At 50.2% G+C, this 15,447-nt stretch overlaps 1 protein-coding gene, 1 long non-coding RNA gene and 1 pseudogene across 3 annotated transcripts in view; 2 read left to right on the top strand and 1 right to left on the bottom strand.

The window, feature by feature from the left end:
• Positions 1 to 15,447, top strand: part of LOC311581130 — a 174,294-nt gene that overhangs the window by 133,875 nt on the left and 24,972 nt on the right. The gene's annotated exons all lie outside the window — the stretch shown is intronic.
• On the bottom strand, positions 5,589 to 8,681 carry LOC311581122 (ubiquitin-like FUBI-ribosomal protein eS30 fusion protein; annotated as a pseudogene). The gene has a single exon. The product of its transcript is annotated as a ubiquitin-like FUBI-ribosomal protein eS30 fusion protein (transcript).
• On the top strand, positions 8,820 to 9,700 carry MIF (macrophage migration inhibitory factor). Its single transcript, XM_084753155.1, has 3 exons — positions 8,820 to 9,046; positions 9,227 to 9,399; positions 9,513 to 9,700. The coding sequence occupies exons 1-3, from the start codon at positions 8,939 to 8,941 to the stop codon at positions 9,577 to 9,579; spliced, it is 348 nt and encodes a 115-aa protein (XP_084609281.1). The 5' UTR covers positions 8,820 to 8,938; the 3' UTR covers positions 9,580 to 9,700.

The following is a 15,447-nucleotide window of genomic DNA, read 5'->3' as shown; positions in this document are numbered from 1 at the left end:
CTCAGTGGGTAAAGAGCACTTGACTGCTTTTCCAGAGGTCCCGAGTTCAATTCCCAGCAACCACATGGAGGCTCACAACCATCTACAGTGGGATCTGATTACCTCTTCTCTTGAGTGCATAAAGATGGAGCACTCATATACATGAATAAATATTTTAAAAAATATTTATTATGTATACAGTGCTCTGCTTGCATATACATCTGCAGGCCAGAGGAGGGAATCAGATCACGTTATAGATGGCTGGGAGCCACCATGTGGTTGCTAGGAACTGAACTCAGGACCTCCGGAAGAGCAGCCAGTGCTCTTAACCTTTGAGCCAACTCTCCAGCCCGTTTCTAATTCTTAAAATTGCTTTCAGTAGTCCTACACCAAATGTTTTATGAACATGTTTCATTTCTGCGTGTCTTTGTTTCAGCTTTCTCTCTATCCCTCAACATTGCCGCCCGTGAAAGGATCTAGCCTTAAACACTTCACTGCTGATCTTATCCACAAGAAACTTCATCAAGTTCCCCTCTCCCCAGGACTACCTCTGAGCCCCCTTAATGCAGAGGTTTCTCTCTCTCCAGAGAACCCACTGCCCTATTGATTCTGCTTAACTTCCCTTTTCTGTCACTCAGGTGCTTTATGTACACTTGTCAATTGATTTTTCTTAATTAGATGCCAAAGTAATTTAATGGGGGGAAAGATGATGTCTTTAAAAGCGTACCTGGTATCCTAAAAAATAAAAAATAAAAAGACTAACTTTTGCCTCATACCACACACAAAACTTAGCAAGAGCTGAGAGATGGCTCTGAGCTGAATAGCACTTGCTGCTTTGGGGAGGACAAGAGTTAGGTCCCCAGTTCCCAGCTTGGGTGGCTGAGAGCTACTTGTCACACCAGTTCCAGGGATCTGACACCCTCTTCTGTCCTTTGTGGTCACCCATGCACATGGCATATCCTCACACATGCACATGCATTTTAAAAATTAACTTGAAGTTGACCAACAGAAATGTAACATCTAAGCCAGAAGCTTGGAAAAGCCATTGACTGTGCAAGCCTGGCAGCCATCCTCAGAATCCATGCAAAGGTGGGAGGAGAAAGCCATTGTTACAAAGGTGTTCTTAGACCTCTACACATGTGCCATGGCACATATGCTCATACACACACACATTATGCACACATATACATAATGCATATACACATAAACACATCATATACACACATACACATGTACACACATCATGCACACACATATCATGTGCACACATACCATGAACACACACACATCATGCACACAAAATGCATACACAGATCATGTACACACACACCTCGCAATACAAAGACACATAGACACAAATGTTTTTTAAAAAGAAAATTAAAAGGGGGCTGGAGATATGAATGTGGCTCAGTTGGTAGAGTGCTTGCATAGCATGCATAAAGCCCTGAGTTCGAACCCCAGCACACCATAAAATAGTGTTCTCACATACAACTGTAGTCCTAGCTGTGTAGTGAGCTTGAAGCCAGTCACGAGACCCTATCTGGGGAAAAAAAAAGCCATACCATGACTGGAGGAAAATATTTGCAACTCACATTTTAAATTTTGACAAATTAGCTGGGCACGGTGGCAGATGCTTATAATCCCAGTGTTAGACTCCGATCGCCTGAGTCTATTCCTGGAAGCCCAATTGAGAGCCAGAGTCGATGCAAAAGCAAAGCAATTTTATTGAGCCCATGCGCCGGGGTCCACCAAGCTCAGAAGAGTTGGAAGACCCCGAAGAGCAGTAGCATGGGCTTTTTATGCCCTCACAGAAGCAGAACTTGCAGGGGATGATTAGTATAAACACAATTGCTTAGTTGACCTTTAAAACAATTGGCTAAGTAATGGCACAGGTGGAGAAAAAAAGCGAAGTTTTCTGAGTAAGCTAACAATAGTTGGGTGGGGACTTTCTCAACTAGGAAGGGTAAGCACATTCCTGAGGTAGTGGAAATTTAAGCACAAGCTAGCCATCCTTAGATCAGGCTGGACTCTTCACCAGCACTCAGGGAAGCAGAGGCAGGCAGATCTCTGAGTTTGGAGCCAACCTGGTCTACAAAATGAGTCCAGGAAAGCCATCAATACACAGAGAAACCCTGTCTCAGAAAACCAAACTTTTTGACAAATTACCGGCATTTAAAATGTATTAAATGCTCAGGTTTAAAACAATGAGACAATGTAATGAAAATAGTGGACAATGGTTCTTCATAAAATAAGGTATGCAGAAGAGCTCGCTGGGCTGGGCTGGGCTGGGCTGAGAGTGGAAGGTTGCTCGTGCAAGCTACAGGGTTTGGAGGTCAAGTGCCAGCAAGCAGGAAATCACGGAAGGCTAAAGAGAACCAAGCACTGCGGAGAGGCAGGGTGCCCTTCTCGGTGGCCTCGGAAGGGAGACCACATTCAAGGGACAGGTGTCAGCCGCATAGGCTCACACTTGTGCCCATACATGGAGATAGTGTGGTCTATTACAGAGGCTAACCATGAAAATGCTTTCCCAGAGGGCTGAAGGGTTGAGGAAGCCAAGAAACAGGTGGTTGTCTCCACCTCAGAGTGTGGCGGCGGGCAGGGGTGGGGGGGCGGAATACGGTAGTACAGGTGTTACTGGAAACAGGGAAACTGCATACAGATGAAGGGAAGGTGCTGGAAGGAAGCGCCAAGTCCAAGGAGGTAAATGCAAGTCTGAAAACCAGGGTGAGGATCCAGAGCCAGACTCTCTACTGGTTCTTTTCATAACACTCCAGAGACTGATGTCCCCAAATACTCTTGCGAGGCCCTCAAATCATTTGACAGGCCTTCCCATGGCCTAAGAGCCCCACATGCCACCATTGGGATGGGTCCCTGTGAGTTGCTCGAGGCTCTTGTGAGTCCAAGCTTGCTGTCTGAGGGGATCCTGGGAAGGCTGGCCTTGGCTTGGCTGGGATCCACCGGAAAAGGGCTGCACAGAAGGAAAGCACAGTGCCCACTTGCTGGGGTAACCCGTTAGGTCTGCGTTCTGTGAGTCTCTTCTTGCTCCAGAATGCTTTATTACCCTGACAGTGAGAACAGGGAACACTTACCGGGCAACCTACTCTACGCACGTAACTTGGCATCTTGTCCCGCACATATATGTGGGGGAAGGACTCACTACTGCTTTGTGAAACACAGACACTGCATTCTGAGAGCTTAAAACAACTCAGCTGGGACTGGCCCGCTCTTCTCGAGGTCCTAGTGTCCTTTTAGGGAGACTGGCCATGACCATTGGCTCTGTGTTGGCTTCCCAGTGTGGCAAAGTATCTTAGGGTTAAAACAAAACAAAAACCCAACAACAACAGCAACAACAAAACCCATCCAACTATGGGGAGAGGCTTCCCTTTGCTCGAAGTTTCAGAAGTCTCGACCCATGCTTGGTTTGCTGCTTTCACGTCTCTGATGAGTCAGAACATCATGGACGCTATGAGGGTCAATCTCCATTGTCAACTTGAGACCTAAATCACCTGAGAGAAGCCCTAGGTATGGCTGAAGGGGTTACCTTCATTACGTTACCTGAGTTGGGATGCCCGATGCCCGGAGCCGGTTGGCACCATTTCCTAGGCCTGTGGCCTAAACTGTATAAAGAGTAGGAGGAAGTCACTGAGCACCAGAAACCATCGCTTTTTGCCACCTGACAGCAGAGTGAGCGAAAGCCACTGGCTTGACTTCACTATAATAGACTGTGCCCTTGAACCATGAACCAAAACAATACCTTTCTCCCTTAAGTTGTTTCCCTCAGAGTGTTTTATCACAGCAACAGGAAAACAAAAACTGGGTACAACAAGAGAAATTTCTCACCGCAAGGTGGCCTAGAGACAAAAAGAGAGAAGAGGAGGAGCCAGGTTCCCAGACCCCCCACCCCCAGGCCCTCAGTTCCACCAGGCCTGGGACTTGGTGATTCCCTGAGCTTTTGAGACACTTGCCTTGTGCTAGCTGGGCTCTGAGGGGACTGAGAATGAAAGAATATGCAAAAGTGCCCCAGGGTAGTGTCCCTCGCCTTTAATCCCAGCCCTCAGGAGGCAGAGGCAGGCAGATATCTGAGTTCGAGGCCAGCCTGGTCTACAGAGCAAGTTCCAGGACAGCCAGATACACAAAAGAAACTGTCTCAAAAAAACAAAACAAAAAAAAAAACCAAAAAAAACCCAAAACATGAAAAAAGGAATAATAAAAAAAAAATTTAGTAGCACATAGGCTTTTTATACTACAGAGCGAGCTTGTGTTTATGGCCTGGAAGTCTAAGCAATGTTTTTCTCTAAACACACACATGAACACACCATGGTTACAGGACAACTGTCTCCATTGTGTAGGGGCTGGGGATGGAACTTAGGTTGTCAGGCTTGGTGAGAAGTGCCTTTACCTGTTGAACCATCTCCTTTAAGGGTGAAACCCTTCTTCAGCATGGAGTCCTTAATCTGCTCCTAACTTCTCAAGTAAATTCCAAAATGTTGTCACTGGAAAATCCATTCAGTCCTTTGATTGAAAGCCCTTGGGGGCTAGGGAGATGGCTTAGTGGCAGAACTCTCCTTGCCACGGACCCGGGCTTGAGTCCCAGTACCCACATGGCAGTTCATGGCCATAGTAACATATCACATACAACATACGGTTATAGTGTATCTCATGCCCTCTTCTGAGAGCGGTAGGTATACATGCGGTGCACATACAAGAAACACATTAATACACATAAATTTGGAAGTGGGGTAGGAAGTTATTGGGCTTGGGACTCAAGAGGGACGATGAAGATTGTCCTTTGGGGTACGAGTTATTGATGCCACGGACAACAGCACGGACCACCTGAGTTCAGATTCACATGGGGGGAGGGGTTCCCTCCTTATAGGTTTCAGAGGGTATGGCAGGGTTCATGCCACACACTTGGGTTGTTCCTGAGACCAAGAGAGAAGGAGTGTGTGGCTCGGAGGATATGGGGAAGGAGGGGTGTGTTTAGTTGAGTCGTATCTGTCGCAGGCCACGCGAGAAAATCAGGCAACAGTGTTTGAACTCGGGGAGTGCGGCCCACCGGTTAGCACAGCCACACTGAGGGCTTCCTGCGGGCCTGTGGAGTTTTGCCACCCTGCACCCTGCTTGTTGCCCTCGCGGTCACCACGTCCCTCTTAATCTGTGAGTTGGATGAAATCTCTAAGGGGACTTCCAGCCCCTGGCTGGGCAGTATCACCGGGACCTACAGTAACAACGATTGATCTTTGTCAAGCAATGCTGCTGGAGCAGATTAACCACCACCCTCAGAGAGGGCTTGGAGACGTAGACTGTTAGCAAAGTTAGGTTAAGATGTTTTCGTTAGCGGCTTTGACACAGAACATCTTGAACAAGTTGAAGCTCAGAAAGGCACTCTTGATAACTGAGCGAGGGATTTGTTTCTGAGGTCAGGGAACAATGGGAAAGCTGGGCTGGTGATCAAAGTGGTGGTTAATTTCTTGTATCCATTTTTGCCTTGGCTTCCTGATATAATTGTTAATACGTAGCTGTACACCTTGATGATTTAAAGGAAAAATGACCAATTTTTATATAAAAGTTTGGATTTGTGATTCTTTTCAGAATTTTTTATAGATTACTTTTTTTTCTGGGCAAAATGGCTTTACTAGCATGCCCAGGATCACAGTGGGTTTAGGAATTAGCATTGGGGTCCTTCTTCTTGCCAAAGGTGGGCACGACATTGACAAAGCCACGGTTGTACTGCATTCACCACTTGGCCCGGCCTGTCTTCTTCTCCTCCTCCTGTTTGGCCACCTTGGGAGTTTGACCTCTCACTTTCCCAGCACGAGCCAGGGAACCATGAACTTTACCTCCCGGCATGCGGCCAGCTGCTTCGAGTGGTCAGGGCCTCTACACCACACTGGCCTAGGGTGGCCTCATCCTCCAGCGGCAAGCCTCCCAGAAACACGGCTTGGTCTTCGTGGGCAATGCCTTCCAGTGAGGCCACATGAGCTTTGATCTGGGCAGCGGCTCCTGGCCAGTCATCTCGAGGGTGTGTAGTTCCTGGGCACAGACAAAGAGCTGCATGTTGGCGACTAACCCGCTGATGCCACTGCTGCTATCGCAAAGATGGAGTCAAGAAAGAGGCCATAGATTCCTTTTTAAGATAAACGACTGATCCTTTCTTTGTAATCACAAATTGCAGCCTGCCAGTAAGGGAAACTGAGAAAAATATCCTGCTTACACTTTGTTAATCTACAATAAGTTGCTCATGCATGAACACAGGTGGGCTCTTAGGAATAACTTGCTTTTCCCACTGTAATATGTAAAACCTTTACTTGTGTTTAAGAGCATTGGGGAGCCAGGCGTGGTGGCGCACGCCTTTAATCCTAGCACTCTGGAGGCAGAGGCAGGTGGATCACTGTGAGTTCGAGGCCAGCCTGGTCTACAAAGCGAGTCCAGGACAGCCAAGGCTACACAGAGAAACCCTGTCTTGAAAAAACAAAACAAAACAAACAAACAAACAAACAAACAAAAAGAGCATTAGGGAATTCATTGCAATTATTCACTTAGAGAAAATAGAATGTAACCACATTGAAATTTTTATAATCCTTGAAAGATTTTGCTGGGACCTATAAGCTATAGAAGACATAAAGCTATTGGAGCCTTGCTTCATACACTCTGTGTGTGTGTGTGTGTGTGTGTGTGTGTGTGTGTGTGTGTGTGTTCCTCACCAGAATAAGAAACTGACCTAAAAAAAAAAAAAATTCCTGTGTCTGTATGTCCTGCTGACACCACGGCTCCTCCCTCCGACCCTGACATGTCAGAGCTGGACTTTGGCATGTATCCATTATGTGGGTGGGTGATGCGCTGTCCCTAGTAGCCTACCCTTTGCCATCTTGCCGCCTGGTACCCTGACCTGTAAACTTCCTTGGGGAAATGAGAATGATGACTCCTGGGCAGTCTGGGGAGTCAGGGGTGGTGGGCGGGTTACAGAGTCACAGCTGGGGCTCCTGTGAAGCCTAGCAAATTCTCTTCTCTGTAACTAATAAAAGACAAAGCTGTCAGGAAGAGAGCATGGGAGTCACATCCAGGGAGCCTCTAACAGCGGCCTAAGACCTCCCACTTGGCGGGTAACTGTTAAGTCAAAATTACCCAAAGATCAGGTGTCCCCCCACTAAGACCACCAGAGAGCTGTGCCCGAACATTAAGGCCCTCCGAGGCCAGAGCCCAGATGCTAACTGTGCAATGGAGTCCTCTGGCTCTCGTTGGCCTCAGACTTGTCCATTTTACCATCTCCTGTGTCTGGAACTTTGAGGGTCAGAGTCCGAGCCCTGGCAGTCCTGACACGCTACCCTAGGGCATATGTCCTCATTAGTCCAACTGAAGAGACAAAGAGAGGCCAGGAAAGGAGATTTATTTCCATGTGGCCACATAGGGAAGAGGAACAAATAAAAGTCCAGTGGGCCTCGCCCCACATTTATCTTCTGGGTCCTGTGATTTGAAGTTGAGGTTTAAATAGAGGCCAAGAGGTATGCGCAACAAAGAGACCCTGGTCAAGATGTGGTCCTCCCAGCAGCACCATTGTCTCAGTCTCTCCTGACAAGCTTCCAGTGAGACAAGTTCCTCCTCTGGCTGCCCCTGCCTTCCAGCCTATCTCCTGAGATTCCATTTCCTTGGGAACCATTGTTTCAATAGTCTGGTAGCCAAGGGGAGGGCACAAGTGTCTCTTCAGAATACCTTCACTTATTGCTTCTCGGCCTTTTGGCTAAGATCAAGTGTAGAATGTCTTCATTTCTGCCCAAACCGTTATATGGAATCTCATATAAGCCTTCAAGTCGCAAACAGAACTGTCCTTTCCTACACTGCATCCTTTTGACTCGCCGGAAGAAAATGGTAACAGAAAACTTTTAAAGGACTGGGGAAACAAAGGGAGTCCCAAGATCCATGCCAGTGGCATTTCCAGGGCACCTGCCAGGAGTCTAGTTTTGAGAAGCTATTACAGAGTCTACCAAAGGCTCTACAGGAGAGTAACTCTGCTGGGTCTCATCTGAGCAGGGCTCCCTTGTGGGCTGCCAGTCCCCCCAGTTTAGGATTCTGCCTGAAGGCCTGGACGAGCAGAATTGGTACCTTTGGCTCACAACCTACCTCCCCCGAGATCTCCAAGCATCCTCACTTGTGTAGAACAATAGGGATTCAGGGAAGAAGCTGGACCGTGACTCCGCTCTGGCCTTCTTCCCCATTCCACACGCATAAGCCTACACACGTGCAAGATTCTAGGCCTTGTGGACACAAGCCCCAGGAGGCTCAGGACACACAAAATGTCTTATTTGAAAGGGGCTGGGATGAAGGTCCCACTGAAGGGGAATCGAAGGCTGATTGCTGGTATTAAGGGGAGAACAAAGGCCAGCAACTGATGGGGCTCCACCACTTTCATGCGCTTAGAGAAAGTTCCAAAGCAAGGAAGGATTGTTCTCCAAGCACAAGCCATCATACTTTTGGCTCATTATTTGAGGTTAAATCGTATTCACCAGAATCGGTCGATCCTGGCCCATTGACTACCTACAGGACTGAAATTTGATCAATGACTGAACTTTGAAAGGGAAAACTTCTCAGACCTGAACTTGCTCCTGCCGTACCGTTAATCTGTAGCATCTACTTAGAAAGCCCCGACGAACCTAATCGCTAGAGTCAAGTCCTCACTACCTAGCTTACTAAATGGTGCATCCTTCGCTTCTTAGGAAACCAAGAACCAGAGTTAATTCCTCGAGACCAACGAGCACATCAAGACCAAAGCAGAAAACAGCGAACAGGAGCGCAGTCAGGCCCCTTTGGGACGTCGTCTGACGTCGGCGGAGGCGGAGCGAGGGGCGGAGCCCCAGCCGGTTTAGGGCGGTACTGAGCTGGGTCACGTAGCTCAGGTCCTTGGCTTGGGCCACACCGTGATTTGCATCGTCCTCCAGTCGGCGCCCACAGTCCCTCTGCCACCATGCCGATGTTCATCGTGAACACCAATGTTCCCCGCGCCTCCGTGCCAGAGGGGTTTCTCTCCGAGCTCACCCAGCAGCTGGCGCAGGCCACCGGCAAGCCCGCACAGGTTTGCAGGGAGGGTACAGGAAGAAAGTGGGGTGGGCCCGGCCGCCGAGCGCGAAAAAAATGGGGTTGGGAGCCAAGGCGGGCCGGGGGGTGGCTACTGGAGCTCTCTTGGGAGACCTGTGGCCCTGTGGTCTTTCCGGCGGGCTAACCGTGTGTGCATCACCCCCGCCCCCACCCCCAGTACATCGCAGTGCACGTGGTCCCGGACCAGCTCATGACTTTCAGCGGCACCAACGACCCTTGCGCCCTCTGCAGCCTCCACAGCATCGGCAAGATCGGCGGCGCCCAGAACCGCACCTACAGCAAGCTGCTGTGCGGCCTGCTGGCCGATCGCCTGCGCATCAGCCCCGACCGGTGCGTGGCGGGTGAGGGGCGCTGGGAGGTCGGCAGGGGGCGTTCAGAGGGCGCCGTTAAAAACGCTCTCCGAGCCCGCGTGTTTGGCTGAGCCAAGGCTTTCATTCTCGCAGGATCTACATCAACTATTACGACATGAACGCAGCCAACGTGGGCTGGAACGGTTCCACCTTCGCTTGAGTGCTGGCCTGACTTACCTGCACCGCGGTCCTTGGAGCCTTGCTGACGCTGTGTTCTGTGTTCGTCCACCCCGTAGCGATGCCCGACTTCCGGTTGGGAGAAATAAAAGGTTTTAAGAGACTACGGTTATCTCGGCTTCTGCTTCCTTAGTTTGCGGAGGAATTGTGTGTAGGGCGGGGACTTTGAATGGAAGCCCAGGCGTCGAAGGCGGGGTGGGGTGGGGTGTGATGGAAGGCTGAGAGTTGGCCGATTTGGCACTCTCCAAACCAGTGGACTAGATGTCCTTTTGTCTAGGCTTTTCTCGCCTATGCTGGTCTAAGAGGTTGACTTAATCACCCGGGGCCTTAGACCAAGAGTCGAATCAGAGCTTCCCAAGCAGTTGTTGCATGCTGAAGTAGGTTCTCGGCTCTGGACGGGAATCCCCAATTGTGTTCTTACTTACTGTGGCAAATAGAGGCGGTAATGTGCTTTTATGGAGGGGGGGGGGGCGGGGGCGGGTTGCTTAAGCGAGAGAAGGGCAGGGAATCAATTCATTAGATGTCTCTTCTACTGCCGTACCTTTCTCAGTCCCATTTTTCTCCCCGAGAGTCACGATGCCAAGTGTTCAGTTTCTTGACCTGGACAATTACTTGGTTGGAGAGGTGGCCAGGATACAAAGTTCTCCCTAGGCCACACTGTCTACTCCCCAACTCTTTTGCCTGTGTTCTGCTCAGGCGAACACGTGTGCCGCCGTCCCACCACCACAGCACTTCCGAGAATAGTGAAGGGAATGCCTTCCGTGTGTTATTTCTGTCAGGTCATAAAAGGTACGGGCCCGGCCATGGCCCAGTGTGATTAGTGTCTCTTGGCCTGGGGTTCTTCCTACCAAGCCGAGGGACCCCATTGGGTGGGACTGGGCAGAATCTGTTCTACCATAGGACCTGCTGCCACCCCCTAAGAACTTTCACTGCTCTCTAGTGTAAACTCTGGAAAATCATCACACCCCAGCTAAAATTAGTCAGGGCTGGCTTTAGTCTACTAAAGAAAGGAGCCTGACTTGCCTGTGGTGGTGCACACCCTTAATCCCAGCACTTGGGAGGCTGAGGCAGGTGGATCTCTGTGATTCGGAGGCCAGCCTGGTCTACAGGGCAAGTTCCAAGACAGCTGGAGAGAGAAACCTCGTCTAGGAAAAACAAAAGCGCGTACCACCCTGCCTTTTGAGAAAAGTCTGTTAACAACTGCTTCCACAGAGAGTCTCCCTAGGAATCCACATTCATATTGACTGAGAACAGGAGCCCCTTGAGTCCTGACTGGGAGTGGGGAGCTTGCCTGTGTGAGCCTGACGGCTGTGGCAGGCCTCCCTGTGTGTGCAGAGAGACCTGGGGCCCAGTGTGGGTACGAGTCCTTCCTGGGCATGGTTGCCAGGACCCCTGACTGTTGTACTTTGCTTCATGGAATATAAACACCCACCAAGCCAGGCTTAAAACCACATATGTTGTGGGCATTCCTCCCCACTGCCCAGGCGCTAGAGGCACCTGACCCAGTCTAAGTGCCACATAGATCCACACCCTTTCCAACGGGCATCCAGTGCTGCCTTGGCAGTACCTACATAGGCCAATACACCCCCAGGAAGCTAGCTAATCTACCAGATACACCACCCCTACCCTAGCACCCCAGCTCCAGCACCCGCACCCCAGCACTGACTAGATCAGGACAGAAGTAGGGACAGGAAGGGGCGGTGCTTGGGAAGGAAAATCAAAGCTCACAAGATTGGATCTGCAGGAGTATAAAAGCCCCTTCTCAGTGTGAAGTCTCTCCTTAATGCTTTAGGCCAGATGTCTGTGGAGCTTCCCAAAGCGAGACCCTTCCTAGCTTACTATAACAAGCCACGAGGGGCCTCCAGCTTCCCTCTGCATTCAGGAAGGCGCCTCATGCCTCCTTCAGCCATACTGGGAGGCATGCCCTTGCAGCCAAAGGAGCCGTCTGGAGCTGCCCTCTTGGATTGAGGGTACCTCTTAACACTCCAGGCTACCCTTCCTTCTCAGCCCCGGCCTTTGCCACATCCCCTTAGAGAACTTAAACCACAGGGTCAGGCTTGAGGTCGACCTGTAACCCAAACCCCGCTGACTCGCCTGTGTGCTCAGGCCAGCTTCCTCCCTTCTGCTCCACAGAGAGGGTGGCTCAGGCCTCTGGCTCCAGTCCCAACTCCCTCATTTCACAGATAAGGACCCTGACCCTGAGGTACCTGGCTGTGTCCTGCCGGCTCCTATTGGCTGGAGTCATGAACTGACTCCTATTTGCTCAGCTAGGCTCCCGCCTAAGGGCCACATGTGAGCCTAAAATTGAGGCCTCTGTGGCAGAGGAGACAAGCTAAACACCTGCTGTGTGAGTGTTGGGGGGAGGGGCTTGGAGGGGATCACGTGAGGCGGAAGAGCCACCCTTCCCCCACCCCCCCCAAAAAAAAACACTTCAATGTTTCCGGCTCTGTAACCAGTGGGAGCATCTACAAAGTGATCACACCTTGTTATGCAAGGAAAAAATGGAACAGGGGCCTTTGACTTCAGCCCTTCACCATATTTCTTGGTCAGGCTTACATGTTGCAGAAGGCTGCTGCTGCGGCTCCCTCCTTCACCCCAGCCAGCGTCACTTTCTCCAAAGCATGATCCTTCACTACCCACTGAATGAGGCCAGCTTCCTTCTCCAAACCGAAGCCCCGAGGCCCAGTCAGCTTTCCAAACGTCAGCTAAGCAGCCGGGTCCAATGATAACCTCAATCCTCCAGGTCCGGTAGGCGAAGCAGGCCAGAGAATGCCACCTGTTGCCCCACCATTGTCCCAGCCCCCCGCCTCCCCCCCCCCCCCCCCCCCCGCTGTCTACTGAGCTCATCAGTCTCCGTGGCAGCTCCACCTGTGCCCGCGGTCACTGTTTGCCCCAGTTGGCCGGCTCTAGCAAGGTGTTGTTCCTTCTCCCTGTTCCCCCGTGGGGTTGCTCAGGCCCACTCCACGCGTGCCCTCACTTGTGCAGGACACACTCACAAATGCCTTTGTCTCGGCCCAAGCCTCTTAGATGGGTCGTGCCCAAGGGGGAGTTCCAGGGTTCCTCTTCCCTGTTCTGGTCTTCAGGGCTGCTGCCCTGAGATCTCTCAGGGCTTTTCCCAGCAGCGTAGGCTCCTCCCCTCGCCCCGCTCCCACCCCCACCCCCACCCCCGCCCGTCCCCGCCCGTCCCCACCCTGAGACTCCTTCCAACCCTGTCCTCCTATCAGGTACAGCTGCATCTCAGAGAGCCCCAAGATCCCTTCTCCAGAACCCAGGCCTCCTGGCCTCTGCCCCAATCCTACCCCCAATCCTCACCATCCACATCCCTCTGGGAACCAGATCTCAGTGAGAGTAAGACTTTCCCTGATTCTGCCCGGTCTTGGGGCCTCAGTTTCCCCCATCTGCGAAATGAAGAGGTTTACCATCTATGGCTGTCTTCTGTATTAATCCGATCGTGAAGAGTACATTCTACATGGAAGATGGCCTGTGCCTGTACTCGGGTCTTGATAAATTGTGAAACCCCTCCACGTGTGCTGCACCAGCCTCGATGTACATGCAGTTGGAGAGGAGGTGTGTGGCGGGGACATCTTAGGGAGCTTCGTGAGATCGGTCGCTGGGCTGACCCGGTGGAAAGAGACCTGGGAGCATACGGCTGAACCACTTCTGCAGAGAGCCAGCATTCTCGCTGGCCGCGCCAAAGGGTCCAGCATCCCTGAGCTAGCAGGCGGCAAAATGAGTTTGTGTCACTGCCTCACGGCCTTAGAGCAGGATGGATCTTACAAAGCGGCATTTCAGTCATTGGGAGAGTTTAGGAATGTTCCAGAGCTTTTCCTTTTTTTTTTTTTTTTTTTTTTTTTGGTTGTTTTTGTTTGTTTGGGTTTTGTTGTTGTTGTTGTTGTTTAACTGGACACTCGGGTTCATAGCCCACCACCTTAGTTTCTCTGCATTCTAAAAGACGTTTAGGCAATCAATCAGTGAAGAAAAATGGATTTATTTACAGTTTTGGCCAAATTATGAAGAAGAAAACGTTCTTTGGCTTTCTTCCAGAGGGGAAGATGAATTAAAGACTAAAACAGCTTTTGGAGGTGGCAACAGCAGGAAGGCAGTTACTGGAACTGTCCGGCTGTCTGCGGGCTGGGGGATGGGTGGGTTCCTCTCCTGGCACCAACACAGTATCTCAACATGGGAGAGCACCTGCAGAAATGCCAGTTCTCTGGTTTATTTCCTCTCTTCTCCTGTACCACAGTTACAGTTCTAGGCCACCAATTTGAGTCCTCGCTTCCGTGGGCAGCTGAATGCTGCCCCCACAGTCCTTCCATTCTTGAGAACGGAAACTAGGTCCCAGCCCAGTAGACCTGCATGGCTAAGCTCCAGGACCAGAATGGGGGCACGATGCAAACAGATCCACTACGGAGGTCTCAGCAACCTTTAACAGCCACCCCAGTGAGGCTAGGGTGTTCCGTGTTCACGTAAAAGACAGGAGTTGGCTCTGGCATCACCCCCACGCTCCACCACCACCACCCCAGTTCTGGAGCCTATGGCTCTCCATCTGGCAAGCAAGGAGTCTGTATTCAAAATCACTTACTGGAACATTCCTAAACTCACTAACAGCCAGATTCAATTAGGGCTCCAAACTGAAAAGCTACCAAGAGACCCTGTCCTTGTTGTCCCTAGCAACCTGCCCTTTCATATATTTCTTATATGTATTTCCCTCCCCCCCTTAAAATATTTGATTATTGGGCTGGAGAGATGGCTCAGAGGTTAAGAGCACTGCTTGCTCTTCCCAAAGGTCCTGAGTTCAATTCCCAGCAACCACATGGTGGCTCACAACCATCTATCATGAGATCTGGTACCCTCTTTGGGTATATATAATAAGTCTTTTTAAAATTTTTATTATTATTTTGAGTTCAACTATTAGTATTTTTCATCACCCTCTTCAACTCCTCCGATGTTATACACACACACACACACACCCAAATTCCATGGCCTTTTGGTTATTATTGTACACGTATATCTGTATTATATACATATATACTGTTAAGTGTTAGAGCTCTGAGGGGAAAGATATCCAGGCAGCTGAGAGTCAAGGATTATTACAAAGTCACACCGCATAGCAAATCCCGTGCAAATTTTTTGGAAGGGAAAAGCTTATGATGGTGACTGCCTCTGCTCAGGCGAGGAAGCAGAGAGCTGAGCAGAAAGAAAAAAAGGGATTTATAAAGCATTTCTTGCAGGACAGTGCTTTCCAGGGTAGGGAATGGTAGGAATTCATGTCCAGAGCTTGGCCAGTTCTGTGGGGTGTTCTGTGAGTGGAACCTGGCAATTGGAGGACCTCGGGAGAGGGGCATGGCCGCCTCTATGCCTCGAGGGCCATATATATACTATATATATATATATATATATATATATATATATATATATATATATATATATATATAAATAACCGGATGGATGCGTCCTTTAGTGTTGGTCATATGTCCATGGGTTTAGGCCTGAACCCTTGGGATTGGATACTATATTGTGGGTCCCATCCCTACGAGAGCTCCCATCTAATGTTCAGGTGGCCCAAATCTGAGTGCCGAGGAGCAGGAGCCCCAGAGGAAAGGTTCCCTCTGCCGTCTCCCTCCCACCCCAGGGTGACCCTTATCTTACATCTCTCCAGAGAAGGCGGAAGTGCAGCAATATCACACCCACCCAACTCCAGCCTTCTCCGCAAAGAGCAGACTTTTTACAGCTTGGCCAGAGTAACTCCATCTTTTAGCAAGATGTTTAGCTCTTCCGTGTGCCAGACTGCGACAAGACAGCCCGTCCTTCCCCCAAGGTGTTTCCAGATAAGAACAAGGGCAGTGAATAC

This window comes from Acomys minous (assembly GCF_964271855.1).
Source record: "Acomys minous genome assembly, chromosome: 13".
Lineage (NCBI taxonomy): Eukaryota > Metazoa > Chordata > Mammalia > Rodentia > Muridae > Acomys > Acomys minous.
This window is presented reverse-complemented; position numbering and strand designations above follow the sequence as displayed.

Bases quoted from the DNA above. Each gene is read 5' to 3' on its own strand.
- MIF (XM_084753155.1), top strand. From the start codon at position 8,939: ATGCCGATGTTCATCGTGAACACCAATGTTCCCCGCGCCTCCGTGCCA. The intron at 9,047-9,226 runs GTTTGCAGGGAG...CCCCACCCCCAG, and splicing joins CCACCGGCAAGCCCGCACAG to TACATCGCAGTGCACGTGGT. The intron at 9,400-9,512 runs GTGCGTGGCGGG...TCATTCTCGCAG, and splicing joins CTGCGCATCAGCCCCGACCG to GATCTACATCAACTATTACG.